The sequence below is a fragment of the Elephas maximus genome, chromosome 9 (assembly GCF_024166365.1).
Source record: "Elephas maximus indicus isolate mEleMax1 chromosome 9, mEleMax1 primary haplotype, whole genome shotgun sequence".
Classification (NCBI taxonomy): domain Eukaryota; kingdom Metazoa; phylum Chordata; class Mammalia; order Proboscidea; family Elephantidae; genus Elephas; species Elephas maximus.
Genome location: NC_064827.1, coordinates 1,660,615 through 1,677,862, shown reverse-complemented (window position 1 = coordinate 1,677,862; position 17,248 = coordinate 1,660,615). Strand labels below are relative to the sequence as shown.

The 17,248-nt window shown below is 55.0% G+C and overlaps 1 protein-coding gene across 1 annotated transcript; it reads right to left on the bottom strand.

The window, feature by feature from the left end:
* Window positions 1-376: 376 nt before the first annotated feature.
* LCN8 (lipocalin 8) lies at window positions 377-12,810 on the bottom strand. The gene is given in 9 exon segments (XM_049896469.1): window positions 377-461; window positions 3,034-3,103; window positions 9,909-10,013; window positions 10,089-10,178; window positions 10,277-10,381; window positions 10,736-10,806; window positions 11,439-11,551; window positions 11,553-11,570; window positions 12,619-12,810. Coding segments are annotated over 9 exon segments (849 nt in total).
* Window positions 12,811-17,248: the final 4,438 nt, after the last annotated feature.

The following is a 17,248-nucleotide window of genomic DNA, read 5'->3' as shown; positions in this document are numbered from 1 at the left end:
ACCACCTCCCACAGGAGCCTGAGAAGTACCTTAATGAGATCAAAGTCAGGCTGCTTCCGCTCCTTGCACTCAGGGTCCTGTACGCATGCTGCCAGCACCACACAGAACCCCAGCAGCGCTGCCAGGATTCTGCCCTCCATGTCCCCAAAGCCCCTGAGCCTCGCACCTGGCCTGAGGCCCTGCCTTTATGCCCTTGGCGGAGCGGGTGCTCAGCAAGGAGGCACAGATGCTCCTCATTAAGCAGACTTGGCAGCACACCACGGCCAGCCCAGAGCTTGTCTACCCCCAGATGGCAGGCCACGGGCAGCTCTTGGAGTAGAGGCCCTCATGCTCTCATCCAGCATCGTGCCCACCACTCTGGTGGGACCAGGAGTCCCTAGGGGCAGCCACTGTCTCTCAGGTCGGCAATCTGGACTGTGAGTCCGCAGAGGGGCAGTGCCAGGCTGTGCACATGAGAGACACTACAGGGTGAGCCAGGAGGGAGCCTGGCCTGCAGGACCCCAAATCTCAGGAGCTGGTTGGCCCCCAGAAGCACCTTGGGAATGTGGGCTAGGTAGGGCGTCTGTGAGGACACTGGGCAGGCCTGGAGTCATGGTCCAGGCTCGGGGTCTTGCCAGGAGGCATTGCAGCAGGGGCTACAGACCACTGATGTTGTCAAGGCCTGCTGGCCACAGCCTGGCCCAAATGGCCCCATGTTGGGCTTGGGGCTCCCTTGCACCCAGCAACAGCACAGCATATTGCCAGGAGCCAATGGAGGGAAGGGAGAAGGGGCACTCAGCCCCCAGAACCCAGGCCGGCCAGGGCCCGGATCAGGGGACAGACTGTTCCACAAGGCACTGACGGATGGACTGGAACGTACAGACCTTTCCTGCCCACTGATGTCCTGAGTCCTCTGAAGAAGCAGTAACAGCCCGGCAATAAGCACGTGGTCCCCTTAGGTGCTCAGGGGAGGGGCTGGAGGGAGGCCAGTGTGAAACAGGCTGGTTAGCTGTATCTTGAACAGTACCCGAGCCTCTTTTTCTCTTTCTTCTTTCTCTTCTTTCGTTTCCTTAGCCCGTCTCTGTCTCCAAGTAAGATTCTGCCGTTAGCTCCTCCAAAAGTTTAAATGTTAACCAGTGTTTCCTCTAGGACCGTGGAAAACAAAAGAGATGTTGATCTAAGCCTGTCAAATAAGATGAAGGATGGTGCCAGCCGCTCCCTGAACTGATGGGATAATGGCAGGAAAAGTCAACATGTTTGAGATACGACCACCGAAACCAAACAGATGAAAGACAGTGCACATTCCACAAGTCCCTAAAATCTACAGCCCGTTTTCCCTTTAAAGCCCTAGCTGGCCTGCAGTTCCTGGACACAGGCAGCTTTAGGAGGAGATCATTCCCTTCTGTCTCCATATACCAGTATACCTAATAAAGTTCTTGCTACCCACCTCACCCATCTTAAGAACTGGCTGTTTTCAGCAGGCGGCTCTAACTCGCGAAATTGCAGGAACAATTTGGTGGCCTGTACAGGGATTCTAGCCGTTTGAGACATGGTAGCCCCATGGCAGCCCAATAGTCCCATGGCAGGGCCTGGGCTTGATCAACAGTTCTCCTACCAAGCAGCTGCTGGGGACTGTGTTTGACTCCAGAGTCTATCCCCCGACCCAGGCTCCCTGTAGTGCTACCGGTCCCCAAATGCAACAAGGAGGTAGATGAAGGAAAGACCTAACCAGGACCCTGAGGTGAGTCCACAGCCCTCTCCCTGTTGTGCTCAGGGCAGGTGTGGATAAGGCGGACCAGCGTGATTCCCGGAACTGACCCCAGGTCCTTGGTTTCTAAGGTGAGTGGAGCCTTAGATGACCACCCCTGTGAGTAGGATCTCAAGAAGGGACTCTTGGTGACTCTAGAGTTTGGGCAGATGCATGAGTGTGTGGCGGCCGTCGTTTTCATGTGTCTGAATGTTGTCTGTCTCTGGCTGGTGCACCCTGGTTCTGGGGAGTGGAGGTAGACATCTCTATCAGTTTAGATTGGGAGATTGATGCCCCTCCATCTGATATTGGGAATAGGAGGTATCTGGAGGATTGAGGTGGAGATTCAGACATTCTTAGTGATGTGTTAGACTTCACTAAGATCATCCTCATTCTCCCTTTCCTTTCTGGCGTGTCTGATCCAAGTTCTGTCTGTCTGTCTGGTTTGTCTTATGTGTAACTTGGCTGGCTGTCTGGGAGGTTGAGGCTACAAGGTTATCTCTGTCACTTTTGTCTGTTTGTCTGTTCCTCTTATGTATGATTACTTGTCCCCGTGAGGTTTTTCGGTGTTGTCATCTTATTAATCCCTATCTGTACAAAACCCGTCACCAGGCTCAAGAACAGTTTTGGTATAAGTTTTTTGAGACTGACGATTAGCTTCATGGGTCTGAGAAAGCCCACCATGCACAGATTATTTTAGAAGAGTGCCACCAAGGAGGTTAGGGTCCTAGGATAAAAAAAACCCAAGAAATCCTGAAAGAATTAAGGTCAATTAGAGAAGAGGTAGATTTCCAGGTAGATCGGGAAATCAATGAGCATTGTGCTTGAGAGGCTCAAACTCTCCCCTTTGTCAAACGAGGTTGATCTTGCCTGAGGCAGGAAAAGGAGAGTTCAAACAAAAGAGATATTAGCATGGGGGCAGCATCTATTCCAGCTGAATCCCCGCTGGGCTGCGTTTTGGCCAATTGGAAAAGGTATAATTATGAGCCCATGTAACAGCATAGGGCCTCAACACCAGCTGGGGGACCAGGAACAGTGGTACTCAGAGGCGTCTTTATAGTACGATACTTCAATTGGATTTGTTCTTCAAGTGAACTAAAAAGTGAGATGAAGTCCCTTATGTACAAGCCTTCATGTCTCTCTACCCTGCATGCCCCTAAACAGGTTTTTTTCCAGGGAAAATCAAAGGCTGAAGTACTCCCTGAGTCCTCATCAGAGGACCCCCTCTTAGAAGAATGGGCTCCGGCCACCTTTCCAGCTCCCCTTCCCCCATATAGAGGAGGCGTGGTATAAGCTGAGGGCCAGACCGTGAAACGACAGCAGGGTCTCCAAACAGAATGGCCGAGCCCGATTCTAGCTTGGCCAGCCCACTGAAGGCTGACGGAAGAGGAGCTTCAGAGAGTGAGGGTCCAACTTCATCAGGTATGGTCTCCCCATCTCATACCCGTCAGGGTATCATTTTCAGTGAGGGTGCCTCAGGAGTCCAGGCAGGGCAATACCCCCTGAGAGAAGTTCCAGCTGGAGTGGATGATGAGGGGCAGCCACGGGGGACAATGCTGATACGTACTCCACCTTCCACCCCTGATCTATATAACTGGAAGAGCAATAACGCCCCCTACCGGAGTGGCCCAAACAGAATGGCTGAACTGTTTCTTTCTATTTTCTCTACTCACGGCCCTACCTGGGCAGATATACAGGTGCTCCTCACCACTCTGTTAACTTCAGGAGAATGCCGTATGGTGTTAGAACAGGCTCGGATAACTTAGACCCTAGTAATGGAGCTTGACCGCCCCCCCCCGGGACTGAAGCATCCCTGCTAGAGATCTGGGTTGGGATCACAGTCATGAAGAAGGGGCGAGTAGACTTCAGCTCTACCGGGATTGACTAAATTTTGGATTGAGAAATGGGGCCCCCAAACCCAAGAGCTTACAAAAGTTTAGAGAAAGCATCCAGGGAGAAAAGGAAGATCCATCCACTTTCTTAGAAAGGGTGACAGACGCGTTTTGTCAATACACTGATATCAACCCTGAGGGTCCCAACAATGCCTGGCTTATAAACATGACTTTCATTTTGCAGAGGGCCCCTGATATTCGAGAAAAATTTTAAAAATTGGAAAGAGGACTTGGGAAGCCAATAGGGCAACTGCTTGAAGTAGCTTTTAAGGTGTTCAATAATCGGGACCAGGTAGCAGAACAGAAAGAAAAACAAAAGGTGGCCTTACTAGCAGCGGCCCTAGCCCCCGCCCCTAAATGAAGAAGGGGGAAGGGAGGTAGGAGCCAGAAAATGGACCACCCCAAGGCGAGGAGGGAGACTTTTAGAACCTGACCAAACATTACGGTTACCTGATCTCCAAAAACCATTCAAACTGTTTGTGCATGAAAGACAGGGAGTTGCTCTGGGAGTGTTGACCCAGACACTGAGACCAGCCAAGAGGCCAGCAGCCTCTTTTTCCAAACAGCTAGAAAACGTGGACCGAGGATGGCCCCCTGCCTCCGGGCTGCGGCGGCAACTTGTGACTTACTGCAAGAAGCTGAGAAATTTACCCTGGGACAAAAGGTGATGGTTCACACGCCTCACACTGTCCTTCCCCTCTTAGAACAAAAAGAGGGGTTTTGGCTTACAGTGGGACACATGGGGAAATATCAAGCAGTCCTATTAGATTACCCAAATGTAACCTTAAAGGCTGTCTCTGCTCTCAACCCAGCCACCCTACTACCCATCTCAGAGGAAGGGCCAATAGATGACTGTTTAGAGGTTATTGAAGAGGTTTGTTCCAGCAGGCCCGATCTGTCAGACATCCGTCTAACTGACCCTGAGCTGATAATGTACATCGATGGTAGCAGGTTCATGTACAGAGGACATTAAAGGGCAGGCTATGTGGTGGTGGCTCCTGCTGAGATAGTAGAGGCGGCTCCACTTCCTGCTGGCACCTCAGCAAAAAAAGCCGAGTTAATAGCCTTGGGTGGGCCCTGCGGCTGGGAGCAGGAAGGTGTATAACCGTGTAGACCGACAGCAGATATGCCCATCTTGTGCTCCAGTCACACGGGACACTGTGGAAGGAGAGGGGTCTCCTTACATCTGCCAGCAAGGAGATAAAGCATGTATCAGAAATTCTTGAGCTCCTAGAAGCAGCCAACGATCCCCTCCAGGTGGCAGTGATGTATTGCTGTGGGCACCAGAAGGGAAAATCCCCTGAAGCTGTAGGGAACCGGAAAACAGACACAGAAGCCAAAAAGGCTGTGATGCAAGGAGAGGAGATAGAGAAAGAAATGGCCCTGATCCCTCACCTGGACCCTGCTGAGCTTCCCGCACTACCTACAGCACTCAGGACTTAAAAAGGGCTGAAGAATGGGGTTTTCACTTGGCTCCCCATTCCAACTGGTTAGTAAGTCCTGAAGGGAGAGTGCTGTTCCCAGAAGCCCAGGTATATGATGTAGTGTCACCTTTACATGAAGGAACTCATTATGGGAGAGATGCCAGTCTTGGGTGGATCCAACAGGTGGCCGCAGGACCAAGTCTCCTCAAGGCCATTGGAGAAGTCACAAGAAGTGCCACCTTTGTGCAAAGAACAACCCAAAGACTGCCCCATCCAACGGAACCAAGAGTCCAACATCGGGGAACTAACATGGGAGAAGATCGCCAAGTAGGCTATACAATGATGCTCTGGGCACCTGGAAACTTCAGGATGGGTGGAGGCATCAGGATGGGTAGAGGCTTTCCTTTGTCAAACTGAACAAGCTCAAGAAGTTAACCAAGGTATTACTTAAAGAGATTATCCCTCAGTTCGGTTTGCCAATTTCAATCCAAAGTGACAATGGAGGGGCTTTCATGGCACAAATAACCCAAGAAGTCAGCAAAGCCCTGGATATAAATTTGAAGGCTACATTCTGCCTGGAGGCCAGAGTCGACAGGGAAGACTGAGAGGATGGATCACACCCTGAAAAAGGCCCTGGCAAAAATATGTCAAGAGACCAACTTAGCATGATTACAAGTCCTGTCTATTGCAATGCTTAGAATCCGAGCAGCCCCTCGAAGTGGGCTTAAGTTAACCAGTATGCCTCCCTCCTTCTGTATTTTCCCTCTGATACCCCCCTTCACACGTTTCGGCCGGGAGATCAGGCACTACTAAAGACTTAATAGAGACACCAACACCCTGAAGACCAGCTGGCTCCTAAATGGGCAGGGCTTTTTGAAGTCCTCCTGACTACTCACTAATCTTTGAAGTTGGCAGGAGTGACTGCATGGGTACATCATTCCAGGGTGAAAACAGCTCCATTTTAAAAAGAAGGAACTCAAGAGTCACCTTATTCCTGCCCACTGATTCAAGGTTTAAAGTACAGGTTTAAAAAAATTACAAAATGATAGTTTTAACCTTTGTTTTTCTCTTCTTCCAAGGAGCATGCCACAACGTGACATCAAATCAGGCCCCTGCAATTCTGCAAGCCAGAAGGACCCTGACTTTACAAGTAGGAGATGCCCTGACTCACCCATGTGTGGTATCGTCTCTGACTCCAGTTGGCCCCATTAAATGGTTACTGGTAACCCCGGAAAAAGAATAGGAGGTTGACTGGGATTTCAAAACCGCTGCCTCCTCCTGAGTGATGCTCATGGCTGACACCACTCAGTCGTACTATGGAGATTTTTTGATCATTATTTCAGATATAACCTTGCCTGACACAGGGTTTTATTACTGTGTAAAGTTCAAAAAAGAGTCACCAAAAGATCCTGAAATCAGTAGGGAAGGAAGAATCTAGGTGGTTATTGTAGGATATCAAGAGCCTGCCCACCTCCCAGCTGGGTGGAAATGGTCGTCCAATGGCCTAGTCACTGTGTCCCAAGCAGTGGCCACGGGGGAAAATCTCAGCAACTGCTAGATATGCCATCATCTTCCGTCATCAGGAGCACCTTTGAGCCCCATGGCAGTCCTGGTTTTTGACTATAACAACAACAAAAAAAAATAACAAAGATGTCCCTAATTATACCCAGACTCAACGTGCCCCCAGGGCCCCAATCTGAGCTCGGCTTGTACAGTACCCATTTCCCATACCTTGTTTTCTCCCCACTAATCTTTATAATCTTACCTTGGGAACCAGGTGGGAAACAAAATCACAAAGCCCCCAAGCTAAATTCACACAGCAGGTTTTTCGAGACTTCCAGCTTCTTTCATCCTGCAACGAATCTTTGACTGTACCCCAGTTGATTCACATCAATTCTAGTATTCCCAATGGCCCCAATAAGAATCTATTCTTATGTGCTCCACCACGGTATACCCCTTTATGCGGAGGGAGACCCTACCCCAGCAGTAAAGTCCCAGTCCCTAGGCCGTCGCCTTATACCTGGGCCATTCAGTGCTTAACAGGAGTTCACTTCTAATGACAGTGTACTCTAGGATTCCAGACTTTCCCAGCCAAAGTTCATCCATTGTTTGCCCAACACACCATGAAGATCCCCTGAAAGAAAAGGGATGTGTTTTCAGTAGATCCTACATCCCTAAGACTGACAGGGATGGAAAGTAACCCCATCCTAGAGGAAAACATGTTTGGGTTGTGGTTTGTGAAAACAATTATTCCAAGTTTAAGAATGTACCACATAGAGGTGGCCATTAGAAACTTGTCAGACTTTATCCACCTGCTATCCCTCGGAACTGAAAAGGCACTGAAAGCCCAACAAACGTCTTTAAACTCCTTGGCAGAGGTGGTCTTAGATCATAGGATAGCCTTCGATTTCTTACTGGCCAAATTGGGAGGAGTGTGTGCTGTGATTAACAAAAGCTGTTGTGCCTGAATAAACACCACTGGAGAGGTAGAGGTAGGACTGGATGCTATCCACAAGGTAACCAAATGGACTGACCCAATACCTAGGCAAGGGAACACATGGGATTGTTCACTAACCTTTTCCCCACCTTGGGATACTGGTCAACCCCTTTAATAACTTTGGGAGTAATAGTCACTTTGGTCTGCGTTTGTGCTCCCTGTCTAACAAAAGTGGTTGCCGGGGTGCCACCAGTACCCTCAAGGCTAGAGAGGTTTTTGCCCTGGTAGACCAGACTACTTCTTCCCCAGATGTGTGTCATTTAATCCAATGAGATATTGTCCAATTTCATCTTTTCAAACCACCATCTGTGTGTGAATCCCAGTAAATGTCAGGCTTCTCTCCCCAACTGATGCCCCCATCCAGCAGAAAATAGCTAGAGAGACATGGTGCCTTGTTTCCCAAGATTGAGAAATCTACCACAAAAAGGGGAGACTGATACAGGCTGCTCAGCCATACCTTGAACAGTACCTGAGCCTTTTTTTACTTTCTTTCTTTCTTCTTCTTTCTCTTCTTTCCCTTCCCTAGCCCATCTCTGTCTCCAAGTAAGATCCTGCTGTTAGCTCTTCCAAGAGGTTAAGTGTTAACCAATGTTTCCTCTAGGACCATGGAAAACAAGTGATATTGATCTAAGTCTGTCAACCAAGATGAAGGATGGTGCCAGCCACCCCCCTACCCAGCCGATGGGATAATGGCAGGAAAAGATCAACATGTTTGAGATACAACCACCGAAACCAAACAGAAGAAAGAGAATGGGGATGTGCCAGCAGTCAGGGCCCCTGACCCTTTTGGGTGTGCCTGGGCTGGCTGTGGTGTTCAGCCTGGTCCCACCCCACCCTGGCCTGTGCCCCCAGCCACAGTGCCCTTGCTCTGTGTTTGCCCTCCTCCCTACCTGGCACAGCTGACCCCTGTGGGTGGGGCCAGGGTCACCCACTCTCAGTTTTCGTGGCAGTCTTGAGTCCCCAGGTGGCCTGGGCAGGCTATAGGCAGGGCTTTGGGGTCTACACCCACCCTAGGGCAGGTAGGCTCCTGCTCAGACCAGATTCACCTTCACCAGGCTGACCTGAAATGGGGGGTCCTGAGGTGACCAGGGGCAGAGCAGACTGTGAATGGCACCCCCAAAACGATATGTCCATGTCCTGACCCCCGGAACATGTGAATGGGCCTTATTTGGAAAAAGGGTTCCTGCGGACGTGATGAAGGTGAGGAACTCAGGTGAGGTCATCCAGGTTTAGCTGTTGTTAGTTGCCGTCGAGTTGATTCTGACTCAGGACGACCCCATGTGCGCACAGCAGAACTGCTCCATAGGGTGTTCAAGGCTGTGACCCTTTGGAAGCAGGTCGCCAGGCCTGTCTTCCGACACCTCTGGGTGGGTAGTCAAGCACTTAACCATTTGCACCACCCAGGGACTTACTGAAGTCCCTGACTAAATCCATGGCAAGTGTCCTTACAGGAGACAGAAGAGGAGACACAGAGAAGACGTGGCACCATGTGAAGACGGAGCAGAGATTAGAGAAATGCGGCCACAAGCCACGGAACAACTGGGGCTGCCAGAAGCTGGAAGAGACAAGGAAGGATCCTGCCTAGCGTCTGCGAAGAGCGCCACCCTGCGGACACTCGGGTCTCAGACTTGTGGCTCCACAGCCGGGAGAGGCATTCCTGTGGTTTTAAGCCCCCCTTTGCAGTACTTTGTTGCCGCGGCTGCAGGACATCCACACCGCTATTGTCCTATATTCTCCGCATGATTTCTGAATAACCCTTGGTCCCTTGGCTGCGCCCCCTCTGTGTACCCCTCACCTGCCCTCCAGGTAGACAAATGCAGCAGCAGGTTTGGCAGTGGGGATTTATTCAGAGCTGAGCAGGCCCACCAAGGGCACAGGCGGCCCCTCCAGCTGGGGAAGCTCAAGGAGAGGCCAGGTAGGCAGGGGTCTTGGGGGTGGTGTTCTCCTAGATCAGCTCCTGTGGCAGGAAGGGGGCTCAGGCCCTGCATATGACTCTGCGGGGCAGGGCTTAGGGTCCAGGCTTAGGAGTGGGAGTCCTAGCTCTGTGGCTTCAGGCAAACCCTGAGCCTCAGTTTCATTATCTGCAAAATGGGGCTACAGTCCACCTCTCGGGGCTGTGTTGAGGTAGCATGAGGTTCTGCAGGTGATGGGTTAGCCCGGCCGCAGGGACCCCATGACCCTCCCCACAGGGCCTGTGCCCCACCAAGCCCAACCTGGACAGGCCACCCCTTCTCTCCCTCCGTGTGCTCCAGCCAGACCCTCGGGCTCCTCACCAAACCACAGAGCAGACGCACCCCTGGCTTCACCCCGTCTGTTTTGTTGCTTGTCCCATTTACAGGAAGGGGCAAAGGCTCCCCCCCCCCCGTCACCCCAGGACCGGGCTTGGTAGGTGGAGACTAGCCAGGGAGAGGAAGCGGACATCCGTGCAGACCCAAGCCGGACACTCATCTCCTTCAGCAGCTGAGCACACCTTCCTGCAGGGGGTGAGGGGAGCAGCTTGAGGGGCAGCCAGGAGAATCTCACCACAGGCCCAAGGCCAGAAGCCTCACCTTGCCGGGCCACCAGGTACAGCCCAGTGTTAGCTGTCAGCTCTCGGAACTTCCAGAAGCTGGGCTGGTTCTAGTCCTGGAGGCTGCGACCTGTGAGCAGAGGCAGCTGGGCCTACGGGCAGCAGGCGGGAGGCCCAGGGAGGCAGGCAGGCAGCAGGGCCGTGGTGCCCCACCCCCGGCCAGCTTACTGAAGTACTTGAGCACCTCGAAGTTGCTGCCCCGCCAGTGCAGGGACACCCTCAGGATGGCATAGCGCTTGTAGTCTGTGTCCAGCACCTGGAGCTCCCTGCGGCCTGGGGCAAGCAAGCAAGAGGAAACATCTGCAGGAGCAGGCCTGTGGGTGTCCCCCACCCTCATCTGCCTGAGCCCAGGCCCTCCCATGATGCCCAGGGGATGATGAGAACCTAGGGCCAGGTCTGCAGGTACTAAGCACACCCAGCGCAGTTGCAATACTCGGGGGGTACCCACTGGGCTGGGGCAGAGCTGGGACCCCCCCATGATGCTCTGGAGAGTGGGGCTCCAGCTGCCCTTGAAGGACGACCTGTGTAGTGGGGGGAGAGGAGGACTTGGGACACCAGTGCAGGGAACAGCGAGGTCAAGCATAGCTCCTGTGCAGGGCCAGGGGTAGGACAGGCAGCAGCTCTTACCAGGAAAAATAAATTTCCCTGAAACATCCATTTCTGAGCCCACAATTTTTTCAGTCTCACAGCTTCCTCAGCTGAAAGGCAGCAAAAGCACATTAGGAAGGAGACAGCCTACACCTCACCCTGCAACTCCTGGAGCTGCTTCTCTGGGGAAGGACACTGTCCCCACCCCCAGGAAAGCCTGGGGGTCGTGAGGTGTGGGGCAGGCCATTCCCCACGTGCCTCCCAGGGGGCTCCGTCTCCTGCAGGGAGCCACCAGCCCTTAGCCGTCTTACTCTTACAGAATGATGGGGCTGCATGGATTTCTTTTGTAGGAAGAAACTGTCATTTCTTATTTTTTTCTTGCAGAACTACAAGACTGGATGTCTGGTTTTCTCGGGGTCTCAAGACTGTGGGCGGTGGGTGCAGGAAGGGCCGGTCCTCCACTCTGGTTTATAAAACCTGAGCACCGACATTATCCATCCATCTCCCTGACAACAGAGCGGGCCCCACTGCCCCATCCACCAGGAGGAGGGGGTGTCGGGATGTGACGTCACTAAAGGATGGCAGCTGGCTGCACCTGGACAGACACCTGCCCACGCCTGGACACCAGGCACACCTGGACACTTGCCCATACCCAGGCACCTGGTTGCAAACTCCATTCCTCTTGGCAGGCACACTGGCAGCATCAGGTGGAGCCCAAGCCCCAGGCACTCCAGCCCCTTACTTGTTGTACACAACCTTCACAGTCAGGTTGGCTCCATTCAAGGTCAGGAACAAGCCCTCCAGCCTCTTTGGGGTGTGGAGCGCCAGGTTGTGGTCGGAGGCCATGCCTACTTCCCCGCCAGAAGCCTACAATCTAGAAGGCAAGGTGGGAGCAGCCTCAGAGACACCCCTCAACCTGGCTCCCTGGGGCGGTTCACAGACCCCCACCTACAGGGATCTGCTGGCTTTTGCAAGCTGGCAGTTGCCACAAGGCTTGGTGGCAAAGAACAAGAGCATCTGGGAACCTTCTGGTGGCACAAGGAGACCCCCAGCACAGACGGTGCAACCCCCACCCACCAGGGACCCTGGAGCTCCAGCCTCTCAGAAGAGCCGTCCCCGCTCTAGCCCATAGGGTGTGTGGAAAGGGCTGTGGGGACAATATGGGTCTCCTTGGGGTCAAGACGTGGAAGAGAAGAGTGGAGGATGGGCCTCAGAAGGGGAGGCTGAACAGGCTGAGATGGGCAGGAAGGGGGCATCGTCTCCAGCCTGTGCCCTGCAGGAGGGCCTCCACTCTGTCCTGCCCTCAGAGTCCCGTTGTCTGCAGCCCAGGCCTTCTCTTTGAAACTTTTAAGAACAGATCGATTGTGCAAGAGAAGAGTCAGTGTCCCACACCTGTGTCATCCCTGGCCTGGCTCACGCACCTGGCCTGGCAGTAGGCACAGGCTGAGTGGAAGGTGCATGGGCACAGAGTCAACCTGACGGGAGCTTCCAGGTGCCCTACTCCCCAGGTGCCCTCCTCTCCAGGTATCCTCCACCCAGGTGCCCTCCTCCCCAGGTGCCCTCCACCCACGTGCCCTCCTTCCCAGGTGCCCTCCACACCATGGCAGCTCTGCTGGTCCTCAAAGTGCACTGGGATGGGGGAGGAAGCATAGGAGGAAGCCCATCCAGCCCAGGGCCAGGGGCACCTGGCAGACCAGCCAGCCTGCCTCCAGGGACCCTTGGTGAGGGCTGAACCCCGGTCCCTCTGGGTTTCATGCTCACAGCCTGCAGGGAGGCGCCAGGCAGGTGTGAGCTCAGCAACCTCACCAGAACCCTTAGCTGCCTGCCCTCTTCAGCTGACCTGGCCAGAGGGCTGGAGAGAGAGAGAAGAGGTGGACACCACAGCCTTGGCATTGTCCTCCCAGCTGAGAGAGAGGCGCTACCTTCTGGCTGTCCAGGTCTGGCTGCACGGCCATCCTCGCTTGCACCTGGAGCCCCAGGAAGACAACAACCAGGACGGCGCTCTGCAGCCCAGCCGGCACGCCCCCTGTGCTTCCTCGAAGCAGCATGGGACCAGGGTCTGAGTTCTCAATGCCTCCTGCCCGCAGCCCTGGGTTATATTTTGGAGACGGCATTGTGCAATCAACGTCACGGCGTTACTGGGCAAAATTGGGACCAACCAATTCTGCATGGACACCCACCTGGGGGGGCACCAACCGTCTCTGCAGACACCTACTCTCACCTGGGGCCATTAGCCTCGTGACACCCACACCCTCCCTGGGGAGATAGCCAGGGTGACACTGGGTGGCAGTAGACCTTGCAGTAAGGCCTGCCTGAGGGACCTGGTGGCCTGGGAGCAGGAGGGTGAGGAAGACCAGGCAGGAGCCAGGGCTGATTCCGGGACTGTGCTTGTCGCGGGGACCACTGGCCCAGGTGGGTCCCACTGCCTCTGGGGAGTGACAACAACCACTGTGTAGCCTCTTCCTCCTCCCTCCCCTTCTCCTCCACCTCTGCCTGATATGCACACTCACATACTCACCCAGCACACTCACAGATATACACACTCACACACGCAGACATACACATACGTGCTCACACACACACAGATATGCACACTCAGCACACTCACACAAGAAACACTCAAGCCAGTCAGGTTGTGTTGCCACTGTCACGTGTGTCTCCTGTAGCGGTGGGCTGAGGGGACACAACAGACGTCATTCAGGCTTCCTACTGAACCCTAAAGTCGGCAGTAACAGGCTGATAAAAACGAAGGCTGTCAGTCCTCCTTTACACCCTGTCGGTCTCCTGCACACCCCGTGTACACAGCCTGCTTGTTAGCTCTCGCTGGTTTAAAGCCATCCACATGGGACGAGTCCCCGATGCCTACGCCCAGCTTGGCCAGGGCTCGGAGCATGACCTCGTATCTGTCCATAGAGGGACTATGCCAAGCCTGCCCCCTTGCCCCCCTGCGCACTGAGCACTCAGTTTACACCCCAGAACTCCCAGGCGGACCAGACATCGTCCGGACAACTGAGCAGACGCTTTGAGGGGGGCCTAGCCCTGCACCAGCTGAGGCAGCCCAGTGGGAGGGGGTCCCTGCCCTCCGGCAGAAAACTTGAGCCAGGGGCACCCCAGTTGGGGGCTGTGGACCGATGGCGAACCTCGAGCTGCACCTCGAAGGAGGAGCAGGAGGGAGGGTGTTCGTGCAAAGGGAACAGCATTCGAGAGGCACTGGAGCGGGGGGCTGGGGGGCGCTGGGGCTAGGAGAAGGCCCACGAGATGGTATAAGCTAGGGCCTTACGCAGACCCAGCACCAGGTCCTTCTGCCATGTGCAGTCTGTGTCCTCTCCCACACGGAGCTGGGCTGTATGGAGTCCCCATGCCCAGGCCCCCTGCCAAGCCCCTGTGCTTTATCTGCTCAAGCCCCCCAGCAGCCCTGCGGTGGGGACCTGCTGAGAAGCTGGCCTCAGAGAGGCCCCATCCTACCCACATCTAGCAGCTGGGAGGGGGCAGGGCTGAGACTCAAACCCAGGGCACTGCCACCAGCACCTGCCCTTTAGCCCCCAAGCCTCTTCCCCGCCCGTGCCCCAGGACCCCCACCCCACCAGCTCCACAGCACCCTTGCCAAAAGATCAGCACCCCAGCCCTGTGAAAACCCACCCTGAAATAGCTCTAGGCTTTGGTCACCAGAGGCCCTGGTCGCCACCTCTGTCCCCCACTTCCCGTGACTGTGTGCTCACCGGGACCCTCGGGGGACAGACAGAATGGGGGTGGAGGAGAAGCAGAGGGGCTGGGGGGCCACAGACCTGGCAGAACCCAGCCTCACGGTGACCATCCAAGGCCCCTCAGGGCTCTGTTGGGCAGGAGAGGGAGGGCAGGAAGCTTGTTGACACAGGTGTCTGGGAGACGAGGCGGGATGAGGACAATACCCCTCAGGGCTGACTGCTCCTGGCCCGGCCCCATCTCCAGAGCCATGACCCCAGGCCTCCCGCGCCTTCCTGCTCCACCACACTGGCCCTTTGAAGTGTGACCACCGAAACCACAGGCCTCAGAGCTCTGGGGGGCTGTGGCAGGCACAGTGTCATGGACAAGGCCACTGCAACGTTGCCTTCACCGCATGTTGAGAGGGAGTTCAGATCCCAGGCCCTGCAGTCAGACCACAGGCGTGTGAACCCCAGCCGCGGGTACCCCACCTCTCTGTGTCTAGTGTCCCGATCTGAGAAAGGGGGGCAGCCCCAGGGGCAGAGCTGGCAGGGTGAGGGCTCAGTGCGCTGGCCACCACCATGACCGAGTTCGGGGCTCCAGAGGCCTAAAAGAACCAAATGTCACTGAGTAGACTCCAACTCATAGCCACCCTACGGGACAGAGCAGAACTGCCCCACAGGGTTTCCAAGGAGCAGCTGGTGGATTCAAACTGCCAACCTTCCAACTAGGAGCCAAGCTCGTAACCACTTTGCCACCAGGGCTCCCCCAGACGTCTAAACAGTGTGCTATAACCTGTGGGTCCTGGGAGGTGAAACCGTGTGAGTCACCACCTGACCCCGTGACCCCACTCCTGGGTCCCAGGAGACCTGAAAACAGGGACAAAGACAGACACATGGGCACCAGGGTCCAGCAGCTCTGCTCACTATGTCCAAGAGGTGGAGACAACCCGAGTGTCCATCAGCAGGTAGGTGGAGAAACACAATGTGGGCCATCCATTAATGGGCTGTAACTCAGCCATGAAGAGAAATGACATCCTGGTTCCTGCCACACGTGGGTGAACCTTGAAGACACCATGCCGAGTGAAAGGAGCCAGATGCAAAAGGACACATGTCTTGTGACCCGACTTATAGGAAATACCCAGACAGTCAAATCCATAGATCCAAAAGTTATTCGTGGTGACCAGGGGCTGGAAGGAGGGGTGGGAGTTTTGCCCAAGGGGCACTGAGTTTCTGTTTTGGGTGGTGGAAAGTTCTGGAAATGGAGAGTGATGAAAGTTGCACAACATTGTGAGTGTGCTCAACGCCTCTGAATTGTACACTTAAAAACAGTTACAATTGTGAGGATGGTATAGGACTGGGCAATGTTTCATTTTGTTGTACACAGGGTCGCCATGAGTCGGAACAGACTCGATGGCACCTAACAACAACAACAAACATTTCACCAGAAACAATTAATTAGTTAATTAAAACACACACTGCACACCCCACCGCCCTATGATGCCAGCCTCCTCTGCCCCTTGCACCAGGGTCCCCGCGGAGGGCCATGCCTAGGGCCCATCTTCATTCCACAGGCACCGTGGCCATGGGGACCAGTCACCACCTTCAGTGAGGACCCCACACGTGCCCATCTTGGCTGGAGCCCCCACAGACTCCCCTTCACAACCTGCCTGCCTCGGTCTCCCCTGGAGGTGTGGACAGCACTGCCATCTGTAAGTCATGGGGCCACGATGGGGCCAGTGTGGACGCCTCCAAAGAACCGAGGAGCCTCAGGCTGCAGAATCTGTTTACTGGGTGGAAGGGAGGGGCCCAAGGAGAAGTTCCAGGGGGGATGGACGGAGGAGGGGAAGAAGGTACTGTCCAAGTCTTGGCAGCCCCAGGGGTGAGTCTCACATCCTGGGGGACCCCTTCTTATCCAGGGTAACAAAGGCTGCTGCCCAGACTCTCCCTGTGCAGACAGAAGGCCGTGGTTACCCCCATCACTCCACAAATGCTTCTCAGGCACCCTGACCTGCTCGTTCTGCTGCCTCTCACACTTCACACCTCACCCACAAGTCCACCTCTGCCCCCAAAATGTCGCCAAACGCACGAGTGGATCAGAACAGTGGCGGGAGGTGTCTGTGAAGGGGTGGGAGGGGGCTGGGTGGTAGGGGAAGGAGGGTAAGAGAAGAGAAGAGAATGGGGAGGAGAAGCAGGCGGCTGGGGCGGGGGCAGGGGAGCAGGGACAGAGACCCAGGCAGGGAGGGGAGCCTCAAGGAGGGGGCCAAGGGAGAGTTGTGCTGCCTACCTGGGAAGGGCCCAAGTGCGGCCTGAAGGGTCAGGGTGCCTCCTTGTCCCCTGGGGAGCAGGCATCTGTGGAAAGAAGGGGGCTGTGAGATGTTGAGCTAGTCGGTACTGCCCACCCGCCTGCTGGAGTGCTAGGGGGCCAAGGGCCATGGAACAGTGAGGCCAAGACACCCTCCCGCACCTCAATCCCAAACTCTCTCTCGGGGGGGCAGCTCGTGGGCAACCTGCAGCAGGGACAGGCGGGCTGAGCAGGTACCCGACTGGGGCAGGGTAACTGCCATGTCCTCGGGGAGCCCCACGGTAGGGTAGAAGTCCTGGAAGGCCTTCATGGCCTCAGAGCTCACGTCCTGGGTCCGGCCTGGGGCAGAGCAGGCCACTGTGAACCAGGAGCCCACAGGGCGAGGGGTCCATGGGGGTCGAACTCACAAAGGGCCAACACCAGGGCTGGGCAGGCTGTGCAGTGCACGAAGCCTTTACTAACCCCACAAAGGCACCCAGGAGGCTGGGGGCCTGGCAGGCACCCAAAGGGCATATTCCCCTGGGCGCCCCTTAAACCTCCTTCATGCAGCTCCCACGCCATTCTGTC